The sequence below is a fragment of the Leptinotarsa decemlineata genome, unplaced genomic scaffold (genome assembly GCF_025532065.1).
Source record: "Leptinotarsa decemlineata unplaced genomic scaffold, Ldec_3_MD MMD2_P_RNA_scaffold_5, whole genome shotgun sequence".
Lineage (NCBI taxonomy): Eukaryota > Metazoa > Arthropoda > Insecta > Coleoptera > Chrysomelidae > Leptinotarsa > Leptinotarsa decemlineata.
This window is the reverse complement of record NW_027412532.1, coordinates 21,955,588-21,973,765: the sequence shown is the minus strand read 5'-3', so window position 1 is coordinate 21,973,765 and position 18,178 is coordinate 21,955,588. Positions and strand designations below refer to the sequence as shown.

Here is an 18,178-nt window from a genome sequence, read left to right as displayed (position 1 = left end):
TAAGGATCTTTCAGACATCAAATCATTTAATAGTCCCAATGAAGTAATTGATCAATCGAATGATTTGGATGTGGTTTATAGCAGTTTTGCAGATAGTTTAACTGTTAAAGCAGCGGAATTTCAAGATCGGGATTCAGGTATGTGATCTAGTCAAAATGTTGATGATGATGGACTTATAGAGAAAACCCATATTTTCAGGTTGGACCATTGAGAAAATTTTGTACTTGGAGGTGAATATCAACAAGTATAGCCCCTTCGGAGGGTCTTCATACATCAAATTGCCAAGGTTCATCGAATTGAAGAAAAGTGTGGTGAATGTTCTTAATCAAGATCAGTGCTGCTTTGCGTGGGCTGTGACTTCAGCTTTATACCCTGCCAGTCAGAAACTTAATGAAATTTCATCATATCCCCACTTCTCAACCGTCTTGAATGTAGCAGGTATGGAATTTCCAGTTAAGTTGAAAGATATTCCTAAGTTTGAGGTTATGAACGATTGCTCTATCAATGTTTATGGGTTGGAAAATGTTTTTAAAAATGGTAGAATTGAATATGAAGTTGTGGGTCCGTTACACTATTCTAAACGTAGATTAAATAGTCATGTTAATCTGTTGATTATCACAGATGATTCTGGTAATAGTCATTATTGTTGGATTAAGGATTTATCGAGACTAGTATCATCACAAATATCTGCCCGTGGTCATAAAAAGTATTTTTGTGATGGTTGTTTATTGTACTTTGATAATGAACGAACTTTATTGCGACATCAGTTGAATGATTGTAATCACATATCGACAACGACACCATCCACAAATTTCAGGGTTGATAAATTTGGTAAAAGGGTACCTGAGAATATTTTGAAATTTGAAAATATCGAGAAACAGTTGAGGGTTCCATTCGTTGTATATGCTGATTTCGAATCTATTCTGAAACCAGTGCATACTAATGAGCCAAATCCTGCTAACTCTTATACAAATCGAACATATCTTCATGAACCATATGCTTTTTCTTACCTCATAAAGTGCTCTTTTGATGATTCTATATCTAAATTTGTACTATATAGAGGTGCTGATGCAGCTAAAGTGTTTGTGTCAAACTTGGAGGCTGATGTCACCAATATTTATCACAAATATTTGAAGAAAGTCATTCCAATGAGTCCATTGACTGATGAGGAAGAGCATGATTTCAATATTGCCGCCACATGTGGTATATGTGGAGAACCATTCGGTGATGGTGATATTAAGGTGCGTGACCACTGCCATCTAACGGGGAAAAAAAGAAATGGAGCTGCACATAGTATTTGTAACCTCAATTTCAAATTGCCCAACTTTATACCCATAATTTTTCATAATCTCAGTGGGTATGACTGTCATTTGTTCATAAAAGAGTTATGCACAAACAAAACAAAAGTTGATGTCATTGTTCAAACTAAAGAAAAGTATGTTTCCTTCACGAAACATATAATTATGGAGAGAATAGTAGATCACAATGGAGTGATGAAAAATAAGTTTTTGAAATTAAGGTTCATCGATAGTTTTAAATTTATGGCTGCTTCCCTTCAAGAGTTAGGTGACAATTTAGATGAAAAACATTTTGTGGAAACAAGAAAATATTTTCCGGAACAGGATAAATTCAAACTTATGAGGCAGAAAGGTGTTTTTCCGTACAGTTTTATCGATTCTTTAGATAAATTAAATTATTCTAGTATACCATCAAAGGTGGACTTTTATGATAAATTAAATGAAAAACATGTTTCTGATGAGGATTATGATAGAGTAAAGCAGGTATGGAACACATTCAATTGTCAAGATTTGGGTGAATATTCTGACATATACCTAAAATCTGATGTTCTACTGTTGTGCGATATTTTTGAAAATTTTAGAAATATGAGTTTAGATACATATAAATTGGATCCTGCTCACTATTTCACTTCTCCAGGTCTTTCTTGGGATGCTATGTTGAAGTATACGGGTGTCAACTTGGAATTATTAACTGATATCGATATGGTGCATTTTCTCCAAAACGGTATACGTGGTGGTGTAAGCCAGTGTTCGGAGAGAAAGCATATTGCAAACAATCAGTTTCTTCCAAATTATAATCCCGAAGAACCTTCATCTTTCATAATGTATTTGGATGCAACAAATCTGTATGGTCATAGCATGTCTCAATCATTACCTTTTGGTGGGTTCACTTAGTTGACCGCCAGTGAAATATGTCAGTTGGATATCAATAGTATTCCAGATGATAGCCCCCAAGGATACATACTTGAAGTAGATGTGCATTACCCTGTCGAGTTACACGATCTACATTCGGATTTACCATTTTTGGTTGAAAGTATTATACCACCTGGTTCAAAGTCCAAAATACCCAAACTTATTCCTAATTTGAATGATAAAAAGAAATATATCGTTCATTATAGGAATTTGAAACAAGCGGTCCGTAATGGTTTGATGGTGATGAAAACTCATAGAATTCTCAGATTCAATCAGTCACCGTGGCTGAAAAAATATATCGATTTAAATACAAATTTGAGAAATAAGGCTACCAATAAGTTTGAGAAGGGTTACTTCAAATTGAATATAAATTCCATATTTGGCAAAACGATGGAAAATGTAAACAATAGAAGAGACATTCGAATTGTCACACATTGGGAATCCATAAGAAGAGGTATGGGTGCCAATGCTTTGATAGCTCGTCCCAATTTCAAAACATTATCCATATTTTCGGAAGACTTTGTCGTCATACATATGGAAAAAGTTAAGGTTTGTTATAATAAACCATTGTATTTGGGGTTCAGTATATTGGATATGTCGAAAACAGTCATTTATGATTTTTTCTATGATGTCATCAAAAAACATTACGGACCACAAGCTTCTCTTCTCTATACCGATACGGATTCTTTGATACTGAAAATAATGACGGATAATTTTTATAATTTTATGATTGCAAATGTTGACAAATTTGACACTTCTAACTATAGGTTGGGTAATAAATTCAATGTGCCAGTTAGCAAATCGGTGATTGGAAATATGAAGGATGAACTTCCGAGTGATCCCATCATCAGTTTCCATGGCACCGGTGCGAAAGCATATCATGTACAAAGTGTGTCTGATGAAATAAAGAAAGCAAAAGGTATTAAAAAATCCGTTATAAAAAATCAAATTTCAATTGAAGATTACATTAGGATTGTTGAAACAGGCGGTATAATATTTAGAAAGATGAATGTATTCAGGAGTGATTTACATGATATTTACACGTTGATGTGCAATAAAGTCGCGCTATCACATAATGATGATAAGCGATTCATCATTCCTAATACCACCAAGACATTACCTTGGGGCCACAACGATATTGAATTCTATCAGACAAGTTCCGAACAAAATTTAAGAATTCTTTTGAATGTACTGAAAGATGAAAACAGTATAAGTGACAAGAAATTAAATTTACTCATTGCCTTATTGGAAGAGCAATCGAGTAATTGAATTTTTTCACTCATTATCTGGTTTGTTCAACAAATTGTAAAATTCATACTTGTGGAATATTTCAAACGAATTATCCTACCCCACTTCCACCCCCACTCCCATTCCCACCCGAAGTGGTAGGGAGCATACGGCTATAAAACATGAGGAGGAGGCCACAGTTCATCATTCGATTGCAGTCTTCCTTCGAAAGAAGCAGCCAACCTGAGATACCTGCCAGCCAACTTAGTTGAAAATTCCAAGCAGCTTGATGTAAGTACACACTTCCATACTATTTATATTATATTGTCTAATATTTTCATTTTCTCTTTCTAGAATCATGTCTTTTCTGAGGAATGCTCTGATGACCCCGATTACCACTCTCAGTGAGAGACAGTTGGAGGATGTAGAACGGAGGAGGGTGGTTGTCCTACAGGACATCATGGTACAACCACCAGCTGCACCACCAGTTGCAGCTCCCATTCCACCACCGGGGATGACTTCCACCCAGGAAATGGCGGCTCCCATTCCACCACCGGGGATGACTTCCACCCAGGAAGTGGCGGCTCCTGACTTGAAGTTCTTTTTCGAGGACTTCAAACCAACCCCCGAGGAGGAGATTGACCCCCCACCAACTTTGTCGACATTCAGACCAACTTCTTCGTCAGCACCCCAAATCGAAGATTTACTGAATGTGTACAACCCGGACCTGGACGAGTCTCTGGCGGATTTATCGCATCTTCAAAGTCTCTTATCGCCCATCGAACTATTGTCGCCCATCGATTCAGGGGATGAGTTCGAGAAACCGGTGAAGAGGGCCAAGAAGATGAAGAAGTCCGCACCTGTGAAGAAGTCCGCACCTGTGAAGAAGTCCGCACCTGTGAAGAAGTCCGCACCTGTGAAGAAGTCCGCACCTGTGAAGGCATCCAAAGCCAAAGGTGGGAGGGGTGGTAAGTTGAGTGCTTTTCGCAAAAAGTGTGAAAAGAACTCACCTTACGTTGGTTGGCCTACAGCACCCCTTCCAGTGATGGAGGTGCAGAACTTGGTGGAAGTCGTCGCCCAGGTCCATCGGGATGCGTCACCCCCTCCAGTCACCCCCCAGGTCCATCGGGATGCGTCGCCCCCTCCAGTCACCCCCCAGGTACGTGTTGAGCATTCCGAACAAGAGGTTGGCCCGGAAAATGTCCTTTCACAGACTGTGGTAGAGGGTAATAAACTCAAAGAGTCTATTACCTATGCACAGTCTGTGAAAAAGAGATATTTAAGGGAAAAGAAGGTTGTGGATGGTTCTGATTCCAGAAAAAGGGCCTTGATGGCGGATATTTCCACCATCGAGGCCCAGAAACTGGAATTAGAGAAGCGACTCTCTTTGCTTAGGGCGAAACTTCAAGAAGAAGATTCGCAACAAGGAAAGAATTTGGCTTACATCCAAAAATATGGACCTCTTGTTCAGGAATGGGATGCCATGTGCCAGGGGTTCCTTAATACCTAACCCCTTTTGTAAATATATTTTTGTTTAGTTTAAGTTAGATGTATGTTTAGAATAAAAAAATTGTAATTTTAGGAATATAATAAAAACTTGCATGTTAATTTTAAGGTTATGAATGTTATGAATGAAAAAATAAAATAAGGAATATTGGAGTGCATATCTATTTTGGTTGTTGCACACAAAATACTGCGTGGTTGGGGCAGTATTTATTCCTTCATTCTAGTCATTTTCTAGTCACATTGAAAGTGTGTGAATTGTAAAATAGTTATTTTTTCTAGAGAATAAATAAAGGTGATTCTAGTAATGCTCTGAGTATAATTCCAAAACCTTTTGACACTTCTCTCATCATTACTTCTCTCAACATTATTCAAACAAATTTCATTTATGTGAATGTGTAAAAATGAAATCATGAATCTAATGAATATTATATTGGATTAATTCCCCAATTCTCACATCAATACTTGAATAAATAACCTAGTGGGTCTTTATTTTTCACATATTCCCCTTCCCTTACTCTACCCCACTTTCTTCAAATCATATAAATAAGATTGTATTCTCAATATTCTTCAACTTGTTCGTTCATCATGAATCAAGCAACACCAATTATTCGGGAAGCTGATTCCACCAGTGAACCTCATTTTGCCCCACCAGAGAATTGGTCCTATGGTGACATTCAAGTTGCTGTAGTTGATTCAACATCTCCCGATGATGAATTCGATGGGTATTCAGATACAACAATAGAGCTGAATGAAGAACAAGATGTAACCTCAGACGAAGATGAGTTTGGACATGATGAATTTGCCAGCCCAGAACTAGGCGATCGCGAAGTGATCGCTTCGCGATCGCTTCACGATCGCTTCGCGATCGTGAAGCGATCGCTCAGCAGGCCGCTTCGCGGCCTGGGGCGCTCAACATCCACCACTTGCATCCGGGGCGCGTTTTTTGCGACCCCCACCTCCCCCCCACTCCGCCTCCCACTATACCCCCTCCTGTGCAAGAGTATAAATGTAGGAGTTCCTCAATGTAATCTTCAGTTGAGTAGCTATCGTCAGCATGTCAACATACCAGGAAGCCGATTCCACGACCGGACCCCAGGCGGAAGAACCTACAGCGCCACTCCCGGATCTTCAGTTGGAGGATTCCGATATGGAGAATCCAGATATGGAGGCCGATTCAACCACCACGCCTCATCACCCTTCCACATCTTCGGTCCAGGTACTGCATGTGACCAGTACCGAAGACCACTCCGAAGACTCGAGCAGCTCGGATGATGATGATGACGATCTCTGGGACGACGACGCATTTGCGGAGGAAATGGCGTTTTCTGAGGGTTCGGTGATGTGGCAGTACTTCCCCCGACCCGATGACAGCGACGACGACGACGACTTGTAATCCTTTCCTTTTTTTTCCCTATTTTTTTCCCTATTTCACCCATCCTTTATCCTTCCTCGGAGTACACATTTTGTTTGGTTGGTGTACACGAGACACTGCGTGGTTGGGGCAGTGTCTACCTCCCTCTCTCCTTTCCACCTTTGAAATAAATATTCTGAATTACAATACCAATTACTCTTATTGACTACTCTGAATAAACACCCCTCGAATTTGAAATATTGTCTCATGAAAATTATATTTCCAAATCTTGACATGAATTCTGCAATTGTTCAGATAAGAGAGAGCTAGTATGTTATCAAACAGATTCAAATCCACTCGGACGCTTAAACAATAATTTTTCAATGTGATTTATTTTACAAAGATAAGATATTCAGAGAACTTACATATTCTATAACACATTTGTGCATACCTCATATGTATATGGATGTACATTTTAGAGGTATATCCATATATTACAAACTACTCTTCGTATGATTATGTGACACTCAAAATATTCTATTTCTTTGACTGAGTGATCAATCTTATTATTAGATATCTACACTTTGTTTGTAGCTCTGAAAAGAGCTGTATTTTTGTTGACCCGAAAGTCCACGGTAACTGCTCCGCAGATGGGGTGTTGTTGCAATCTCATTATGAGATATCTACTCTTTGTTTAAATAATGTAGCCCTGAAAAGGGCTGTTTTTTTTTGTTGACCCGAAGGTCCACGGTTACATCTCCAGAGGTGGGGTGTTGTTACATATGATACAGACGGCTATTCTCCTAAAGTTGGTCAAAGGCCTATCACATGCTTTACACCATGTTTGCCCCATCTCCATGAAGCGGGCGGTGTAATGAATGTCGACGTGCTCATAATACCCTCCATTGTTATTCCGCACAGAATAAAAGCGGAAGCAACACCAACACAACTTCTCTATTTCACCGTCAATCGTTTTGATCCTGACATGGCTATCCGTTACACAATACAAATCTAACGGATCATCCAATGTCTCAGTGATATCCAACCACTCAACATTGCCAATAACTACTCCGCTGTCGTCAGTCTCGTGAGTCGAATCTGTTGCGATACCTTCATCTTCTTCTTCAACAAGACCTTCTTCATCATCATCAATGTCTAAATCCCCAACACCTTGCTCAATTGCCTCATCGTCTTCGATATTTAAGCCACCTTCTGCACCTTGCTCATTCACCTCATACTGCATATCTCCACCATCATTTTCTTCGTCAACACCCACTATCTGTCCAACGTCTTCAAACTCTTCCACCAGCTCATGGTTATTAATATCTCTCTGAGATAATAATGCTAACACAGCAGCTCTCTGGGCAGACATATTAATGTATTCTTGTGGTGATACTTGAATACTGACTGAAGTTTACAATCACTCACCGATGCAGTTCAAGCAGCAAAAGCGAGTAGGGAGCAGTTGAGTGAGACAAATCGCCATAATAAACACATGGAGGCAATTGCTATAGGTAAACAAGGAAGTGGTATCTACTTGAAGCCTTACCGCAAAGGATTAGGAGTCTATTTGAAACCTCAAAATTCAAAAAACTCATAAATTTGCTACCTAAAAGAGCTCTCTCCAATATCGACCTCAACTATTACGCTAAGAAAATGACGATTCCATATTTTCGGGGGGTATATATGCGTGACGATTTACCAAAATCAGGACCACTCCGATATGAATCTGCCATAGTAAATTTGGATAGTCGACATGGTCAAGGGACACATTGGGTAGCATATAGAAAAAGGGGAACTTCGATAAAATATTTTGATAGTTTTGGCGATTTACCCCCTCCCAAAGAACTGATTCACTATTTTTATATGGGTTCGAATCCTATCAATACTATCACATATAACTATAAGCGTGAACAACGATTCAACACAGTATGGTGTGGCCATTTGTGTTTGAAGTTTCTTCAGAACAAGACATGGAGTTAACACCAGTACAGGATAGGGAGAGTATCAAGAGGATGAGTCATTCATTGATCGCATATTCCAGAGTACGCACTTTACAAAAAATGAGTAAAGAACAACTCGCTGATATGCCGAAAGAGGTGTTGATTGGGTGTGCATCACATGAAATTGCATCTGTATGGGATAAGTTACCACAAAACCTACAAAATGATATTGATGTCTTGAAGTATCAGTACTGTCAAGAGCATTACAATGATTCCAGCGGTAGCAGTAGTAATTCCGATATGAATGATGGTCCACCTACAAGAAAAATTTTTTGTTGTTATTGTAAAGTGAATGATGTAAATGTAGTCACACATAATGATATGGATAGACCACCGAAAAAGCGACGATTGGTCCACAATTTCTGCTGTCAGCAATAAAAAGACATGAATCATCGAAAATTCGTCAGTCATGTCACGCACGTTTTCATTGTCGGGATACTCTAGCGAGTTGAGTGCCAACTTCTACCCACCCATCGAATTGGATACCAATAGTAATTATGGTCTGGGATTACATGGTTTCTACTCCTACAATTCCATATTCAATGTAGATGCTAAGAATAATGTTATCGGCTATTCGAAGACAATTATCTCACCCCCCACTATTATAAAAATTCCACCTGGGGCATATGAAATTGATGAAATTAATAAGGTGATTCAAAGATTCATGAAATCCAAAGAAGTGCAACTAGAAAATGGAATTGAAGAAAATATCGACGAAGTATTTCTCCTACGTGCAAACAACAACACTCTGAAATGTGAAATGCGATCGAAATATTACATTCATCTCAAACATGAAAACAGCATTGCTGAACTTCTAGGATTCGATGACAATGTTTTCAATTGTGGTGAAATACATGAATCAACATTGCCCGTGAATATCAATAAGGTGAGGATTATTCGTGTGGATTGTAATGTCACAGCTGGAGCATATTCGAATGGCGATGAAATCCATAGCATCTTTGAATTTGATATTGATGTAGAGCCCGGTTACAAACTCACCAAGGAGCCACAAAATATTATTTATATGCCAATCCGACCTGGTGGTCGTCAGTACCTCGACAATATCACTCTTCGCATATTGGATGATAATGGTAATCTGATCAATTTCAATGGTGAAAAAATAATAGTCAAATTGGAATTGATAAAGCTATAATAATCATCATTTCTCATATATTTATTCACAACATCGACGACAGTCATTAGTAACAATCATCGTTTCTCATACGTTGATTCAGAACATCGATGACTGTCATTAGTGTATCATAAAGAAAATGAGTAAAGGAAGCATCGATAAGTTTGGTCGCAGAAGTAAGGCAGTTTCAAATACTGTTTTGCGTGGGCAGCCTGGAGTTGGTTTCAAATTAACAACCGATGGAAACTTTGATATGGAAAATAAACGTTTGAAAAATATAGCAGAGCCTGAAGAGAATGGGTTGTGACTCATCTCCCAAGCAGTCACACATTCCGAAGAAAAAGCGTTCTATTAAGAAAAAAAAAGTTAAAAAAATATTGAAAGCTTCTAAGGTGATAGCTTTTGGTTCTGGGATCGTTCAGAAAGTGCGTGATGTTCTACACAAAGCGGGTGGAAGTCGGCCTCCATATCTGGATTCTCCATATCGGAATCCTCCAACTGAAGATCCGGGAGTGGCGCTGTAGGTTCTTCCGCCTGGGGTCCGGTCGTGGAATCGGCTTCCTGGTATGTTGACATGCTGACGATAGCTACTCAACTGAAGATTACATTGAGGAACTCCTACATTTATACTCTTGCACAGGAGGGGGTATAGTGGGAGGCGGAGTGGGGGGGAGGTGGGGGTCGCAAAAAACGCGCCCCGGATGCAAGTGGTGGATGTTGAGCGCCCTAGGCCGCGAAGCGGCCTGCTGAGCGATCGCGAAGCGATCGCGAAGCGATCGTGAAGCGATCGCGAAGCGATCACTTCGCGATCGCCTATACAACCTTTCCCTTCGTTACTTATCCGAATATACATTGCTTGAAATTTCTTTATGATACGAATTTTTATCAACATTATTAAAATAATGTTCCAAAGATATTCAAAGATAATGATTAACTGTTTCCATTTTCTAATTAGTTCGTTTTATAGCGAAACAACTAACGTTTCACCGCAAGGGTGTACCGATATAGCCCTATTTTTTTCACTACTACCAAAAAGAGTGGTTAGGTTGAATGCTGCCCCATCCACGCAGCATTCCGTGTGCACCAACCAGGTACTATGTGCACTCCGAGGAAAACCTAACCTAACCTACCTGATCATCATCATCATCATCATCTATAATGATGATGTCAGGTTCGGGAGAATCAACCACCACGATGATATTTGGTGGAGCGATTTGATGATCTTCAAGCCACAGTTGATCCACAAGTTCTGGGCTGGCAAATTCATCATGTTCAAACTCATCTTCGTCTGAGGTTACATCTTGTTCTTCATTCAGCTCTATTGTTGTATCTGAATACCCATCGAATTCATCATCGGGAGATGTTGAATCAACTACAGCAACTTGAATGTCACCATAGGACCAATTCTCTGGTGGGGCAAAATGAGGTTCACTGGTGGAATCAGCTTCCCGAATAATTGGTGTTGCTTGATTCATGATGAACGAACAAGTTGAAGAATATTGAGAATACAATCTTATTTATATGATTTGAAGAAAGTGGGGTAGAGTAAGGGAAGGGGAATATGTGAAAAATAAAGACCCACTAGGTTATTTATTCAAGTATTGATGTGAGAATTGGGGAATTAATCCAATATAATATTCATTAGATTCATGATTTCATTTTTACACATTCACATAAATGAAATTTGTTTGAATAATGTTGAGAGAAGTAATGATGAGAGAAGTGTCAAAAGGTTTTGGAATTATACTCAGAGCATTACTAGAATCACCTTTATTTATTCTCTAGAAAAAATAACTATTTTACAATTCACACACTTTCAATGTGACTAGAAAATGACTAGAATGAAGGAATAAATACTGCCCCAACCACGCAGTATTTTGTGTGCAACAACCAAAATAGATATGCACTCCAATATTCCTTATTTTATTTTTTCATTCATAACATTCATAACCTTAAAATTAACATGCAAGTTTTTATTATATTCCTAAAATTACAATTTTTTTATTCTAAACATACATCTAACTTAAACTAAACAAAAATATATTTACAAAAGGGGTTAGGTATTAAGGAACCCCTGGCACATGGCATCCCATTCCTGAACAAGAGGTCCATATTTTTGGATGTAAGCCAAATTCTTTCCTTGTTGCGAATCTTCTTCTTGAAGTTTCGCCCTAAGCAAAGAGAGTCGCTTCTCTAATTCCAGTTTCTGGGCCTCGATGGTGGAAATATCCGCCATCAAGGCCCTTTTTCTGGAATCAGAACCATCCACAACCTTCTTTTCCCTTAAATATCTCTTTTTCACAGACTGTGCATAGGTAATAGACTCTTTGAGTTTATTACCCTCTACCACAGTCTGTGAAAGGACATTTTCCGGGCCAACCTCTTGTTCGGAATGCTCAACACGTACCTGGGGGGTGACTGGAGGGGGCGACGCATCCCGATGGACCTGGGGGGTGACTGGAGGGGGTGACGCATCCCGATGGACCTGGGCGACGACTTCCACCAAGTTCTGCACCTCCATCACTGGAAGGGGTGCTGTAGGCCAACCAACGTAAGGTGAGTTCTTTTCACACTTTTTGCGAAAAGCACTCAACTTACCACCCCTCCCACCTTTGGCTTTGGATGCCTTCACAGGTGCGGACTTCTTCACAGGTGCGGACTTCTTCACAGGTGCGGACTTCTTCACAGGTGCGGACTTCTTCACAGGTGCGGACTTCTTCATCTTCTTGGCCCTCTTCACCGGTTTCTCGAACTCATCCCCTGAATCGATGGGCGACAATAGTTCGATGGGCGATAAGAGACTTTGAAGATGCGATAAATCCGCCAGAGACTCGTCCAGGTCCGGGTTGTACACATTCAGTAAATCTTCGATTTGGGGTGCTGACGAAGAAGTTGGTCTGAATGTCGACAAAGTTGGTGGGGGGTCAATCTCCTCCTCGGGGGTTGGTTTGAAGTCCTCGAAAAAGAACTTCAAGTCAGGAGCCGCCACTTCCTGGGTGGAAGTCATCCCCGGTGGTGGAATGGGAGCCGCCATTTCCTGGGTGGAAGTCATCCCCGGTGGTGGAATGGGAGCTGCAACTGGTGGTGCAGCTGGTGGTTGTACCATGATGTCCTGTAGGACAACCACCCTCCTCCGTTCTACATCCTCCAACTGTCTCTCACTGAGAGTGGTAATCGGGGTCATCAGAGCATTCCTCAGAAAAGACATGATTCTAGAAAGAGAAAATGAAAATATTAGACAATATAATATAAATAGTATGGAAGTGTGTACTTACATCAAGCTGCTTGGAATTTTCAACTAAGTTGGCTGGCAGGTATCTCAGGTTGGCTGCTTCTTTCGAAGGAAGACTGCAATCGAATGATGAACTGTGGCCTCCTCCTCATGTTTTATAGCCGTATGCTCCCTACCACTTCGGGTGGGAATGGGAGTGGGGGTGGAAGTGGGGTAGGATAATTCGTTTGAAATATTCCACAAGTATGAATTTTACAATTTGTTGAACAAACCAGATAATGAGTGAAAAAATTCAATTACTCGATTGCTCTTCCAATAAGGCAATGAGTAAATTTAATTTCTTGTCACTTATACTGTTTTCATCTTTCAGTACATTCAAAAGAATTCTTAAATTTTGTTCGGAACTTGTCTGATAGAATTCAATATCGTTGTGGCCCCAAGGTAATGTCTTGGTGGTATTAGGAATGATGAATCGCTTATCATCATTATGTGATAGCGCGACTTTATTGCACATCAACGTGTAAATATCATGTAAATCACTCCTGAATACATTCATCTTTCTAAATATTATACCGCCTGTTTCAACAATCCTAATGTAATCTTCAATTGAAATTTGATTTTTTATAACGGATTTTTTAATACCTTTTGCTTTCTTTATTTCATCAGACACACTTTGTACATGATATGCTTTCGCACCGGTGCCATGGAAACTGATGATGGGATCACTCGGAAGTTCATCCTTCATATTTCCAATCACCGATTTGCTAACTGGCACATTGAATTTATTACCCAACCTATAGTTAGAAGTGTCAAATTTGTCAACATTTGCAATCATAAAATTATAAAAATTATCCGTCATTATTTTCAGTATCAAAGAATCCGTATCGGTATAGAGAAGAGAAGCTTGTGGTCCGTAATGTTTTTTGATGACATCATAGAAAAAATCATAAATGACTGTTTTCGACATATCCAATATACTGAACCCCAAATACAATGGTTTATTATAACAAACCTTAACTTTTTCCATATGTATGACGACAAAGTCTTCCGAAAATATGGATAATGTTTTGAAATTGGGACGAGCTATCAAAGCATTGGCACCCATACCTCTTCTTATGGATTCCCAATGTGTGACAATTCGAATGTCTCTTCTATTGTTTACATTTTCCATCGTTTTGCCAAATATGGAATTTATATTCAATTTGAAGTAACCCTTCTCAAACTTATTGGTAGCCTTATTTCTCAAATTTGTATTTAAATCGATATATTTTTTCAGCCACGGTGACTGATTGAATCTGAGAATTCTATGAGTTTTCATCACCATCAAACCATTACGGACCGCTTGTTTCAAATTCCTATAATGAACGATATATTTCTTTTTATCATTCAAATTAGGAATAAGTTTGGGTATTTTGGACTTTGAACCAGGTGGTATAATACTTTCAACCAAAAATGGTAAATCCGAATGTAGATCGTGTAACTCGACAGGGTAATGCACATCTACTTCAAGTATGTATCCTTGGGGCTATCATCTGGAATACTATTGATATCCAACTGACATATTTCACTGGCGGTCAACTAAGTGAACCCACCAAAAGGTAATGATTGAGACATGCTATGACCATACAGATTTGTTGCATCCAAATACATTATGAAAGATGAAGGTTCTTCGGGATTATAATTTGGAAGAAACTGATTGTTTGCAATATGCTTTCTCTCCGAACACTGGCTTACACCACCACGTATACCGTTTTGGAGAAAATGCACCATATCGATATCAGTTAATAATTCCAAGTTGACACCCGTATACTTCAACATAGCATCCCAAGAAAGACCTGGAGAAGTGAAATAGTGAGCAGGATCCAATTTATATGTATCTAAACTCATATTTCTAAAATTTTCAAAAATATCGCACAACAGTAGAACATCAGATTTTAGGTATATGTCAGAATATTCACCCAAATCTTGACAATTGAATGTGTTCCATACCTGCTTTACTCTATCATAATCCTCATCAGAAACATGTTTTTCATTTAATTTATCATAAAAGTCCACCTTTGATGGTATACTAGAATAATTTAATTTATCTAAAGAATCGATAAAACTGTACGGAAAAACACCTTTCTGCCTCATAAGTTTGAATTTATCCTGTTCCGGAAAATATTTTCTTGTTTCCACAAAATGTTTTTCATCTAAATTGTCACCTAACTCTTGAAGGGAAGCAGCCATAAATTTAAAACTATCGATGAACCTTAATTTCAAAAACTTATTTTTCATCACTCCATTGTGATCTACTATTCTCTCCATAATTATATGTTTCGTGAAGGAAACATACTTTTCTTTAGTTTGAGCAATGACATCAACTTTTGTTTTGTTTGTGCATAACTCTTTTATGAACAAATGACAGTCATACCCACTGAGATTATGAAAAATTATGGGTATAAAGTTGGGCAATTTGAAATTGAGGTTACAAATACTATGTGCAGCTCCATTTCTTTTTTTCCCCGTTAGATGGCAGTGGTCACGCACCTTAATATCACCATCACCGAATGGTTCTCCACATATACCACATGTGGCGGCAATATTGAAATCATGCTCTTCCTCATCAGTCAATGGACTCATTGGAATGACTTTCTTCAAATATTTGTGATAAATATTGGTGACATCAGCCTCCAAGTTTGACACAAACACTTTAGCTGCATCAGCACCTCTATATAGTACAAATTTAGATATAGAATCATCAAAAGAGCACTTTATGAGGTAAGAAAAAGCATATGGTTCATGAAGATATGTTCGATTTGTATAAGAGTTAGCAGGATTTGGCTCATTAGTATGCACTGGTTTCAGAATAGATTCGAAATCAGCATATACAACGAATGGAACCCTCAACTGTTTCTCGATATTTTCAAATTTCAAAATATTCTCAGGTACCCTTTTACCAAATTTATCAACCCTGAAATTTGTGGATGGTGTCGTTGTCGATATGTGATTACAATCATTCAACTGATGTCGCAATAAAGTTCGTTCATTATCAAAGTACAATAAACAACCATCACAAAAATACTTTTTATGACCACGGGCAGATATTTGTGATGATACTAGTCTCGATAAATCCTTAATCCAACAATAATGACTATTACCAGAATCATCTGTGATAATCAACAGATTAACATGACTATTTAATCTACGTTTAGAATAGTGTAACGGACCCACAACTTCATATTCAATTTTACCATTTTTAAAAACATTTTCCAACCCATAAACATTGATAGAGCAATCGTTCATAACCTCAAACTTAGGAATATCTTTCAACTTAACTGGAAATTCCATACCTGCTACATTCAAGACGGTTGAGAAGTGGGGATATGATGAAATTTCATTAAGTTTCTGACTGGCAGGGTATAAAGCTGAAGTCACAGCCCACGCAAAGCAGCACTGATCTTGATTAAGAACATTCACCACACTTTTCTTCAATTCGATGAACCTTGGCAATTTGATGTATGAAGACCCTCCGAAGGGGCTATACTTGTTGATATTCACCTCCAAGTACAAAATTTTCTCAATGGTCCAACCTGAAAATATGGGTTTTCTCTATAAGTCCATCATCATCAACATTTTGACTAGATCACATACCTGAATCCCGATCTTGAAATTCCGCTGCTTTAACAGTTAAACTATCTGCAAAACTGCTATAAACCACATCCAAATCATTCGATTGATCAATTACTTCATTGGGACTATTAAATGATTTGATGTCTGAAAGATCCTTAGTTTGCAGACTGTACCGCCCAAACACTTCCATGTTCACTTTCATGCATTTATGGATATCCAACACTTCTTCGAGTAGTTTCACTACTTTCTGCTTAATTTCATTGAAGAATGTTGGGTAATCCATGTGGTGGTTTTCACTGTCCACTCGGTAGCTCACAATTCGACACTTGAAAGCTGTATTGACAATTTTCACACCTTCCCCATATTGAACACATGCATTTGTTCTGTGCTGCAACGTCCTCCGATGTACATTCATCTGATCGCTTGCAATAGTCAAATTGCAGCAAACGCATGTTTGCAGTGTTGGAAGTGCTGGGGGTGTCACCCTACTAAAACAAGTGTCTACTAGAAGTATACAATTGAGGATGATGGTGTTCCATGTGATACTCTTTCATATAGCATATTGTGTAGCGTTGCTATGAATAATATTTATTTTTACTCTATAACCAATATTTGTAGTACAAACTGAACTGGAAAAAAATATTTTAATGTTCATACAAAACTATATATTTAGTAGATATACTGTTCGAAAAATGAGGTGAATGTTCAAATTTCGCGAACAACTACATTCGATTTGCCATTTTTGTTCATTTATATGTTGACACAGTTGTCTCGAATATATGTTCACAGTCTCAGCTGTTTTGTTTGTTTAGTTTGTTGGTGAGACGCATAAAAGTTAGAAGTGTTTGCGTTTCCGACGATTATCTGCTATCAACAAAAGAATAAAAAAATTTGCATTGAAATTTGTGTAAAAATGCAAGCACGCCAAGTTTGATTGAATTTCAAGGTTTCGCTCACTGTTTTCTTCGATTACCGTGGCGTAGTGTATCAAGAGTTCTTGCCATATGGTCGTACGGTCAATAAGGAGCATTATCTTGCGCCGCTTGCGAGAAGCAATATGAAGAAAACGTTTGGTATTTTGGAAAACAATTCATAGCATCACGATAAGGCATCTTCATACTCGTCATTACTGGTTCGTGGTTCACTGACCAAAAATAACATCATAATCATGCCTCAGCCACCGTACTAATCAGATTTGGCTCCCTGTGACTTTTTCCATTTCCCAAGATAAAAGAGACCCATGAACAGACGGCGTTTCGCGTGCACATCACAACTGCTTCGATGAAAACCTACTGAATTATATCTGAAGGGAACAAAATATAAATTGATAGGGAAAATGAAAATTCACCTTATTTTTTATACAAAGTGGTACATATTATATATTCTTATGTAAAAGGTGTTGATAAATGACTTCTTATGATATTATGAACACATTTTGCAAGATTATCTATCTCTTCTCAATTTAAGAATTACACCCTCTTCAACGTTTTCCTTGACACCCTCTACTTTTTTCTAAGCCCTTAAATAGTCGAGTAGCGAGTTCAGCAACCGATTTCACAGAGACCTTGCTTGCTCGATGCCTGGATCAAAATTACAACGTTTGAGATAGGGTAGAAATGTGAAAATGCTAGGAGAGATTTACCAAAACATCGGCGACGCGACTGTGGAAGTTTTCAAGAAACCGGGACCGTGAATCTGTATGACCCCATTCAGTCGATAAAATCAAATATATTTCACGGGAATGTCACGCTGTGCGTAGAGAGAAAAACGAATAAATAAAAGAAAACGGGTTAAATCGATTTGGTAATATATGGATGAGTCTTGGGAGAATAGAGTGGGCGAGTATTTTCATGCGTCGTGGCGGAATTTGAAATGGAAATATTTATTCGTCGAAAGGAAAGGGTA

The 18,178-nt window shown here is 38.5% G+C and overlaps 2 protein-coding genes and 1 long non-coding RNA gene across 3 annotated transcripts in view; 2 read left to right on the top strand and 1 right to left on the bottom strand.

The window, feature by feature from the left end:
- LOC141480011 (uncharacterized) overlaps positions 1-18,178 on the top strand; it is a 355,353-nt gene that overhangs the window by 109,719 nt on the left and 227,456 nt on the right. The gene's annotated exons all lie outside the window — the stretch shown is intronic.
- Positions 3,970-5,760, top strand: LOC141487616 (uncharacterized). Its single transcript, XM_074186769.1, has 3 exons — positions 3,970-4,518; positions 4,558-4,741; positions 5,750-5,760. Exons 1-3 carry the CDS (start codon positions 3,970-3,972, stop codon positions 5,758-5,760), a joined length of 744 nt encoding a protein of 247 aa, XP_074042870.1.
- LOC141480009 (uncharacterized) lies at positions 11,342-12,453 on the bottom strand. The gene is made up of 2 exons (XM_074169686.1): positions 11,915-12,453; positions 11,342-11,875 (listed from the first exon to the last, which is right to left on the bottom strand). The coding sequence occupies exons 1-2, from the start codon at positions 12,434-12,436 to the stop codon at positions 11,486-11,488; spliced, it is 912 nt and encodes a 303-aa protein (XP_074025787.1). The 5' UTR covers positions 12,437-12,453; the 3' UTR covers positions 11,342-11,485.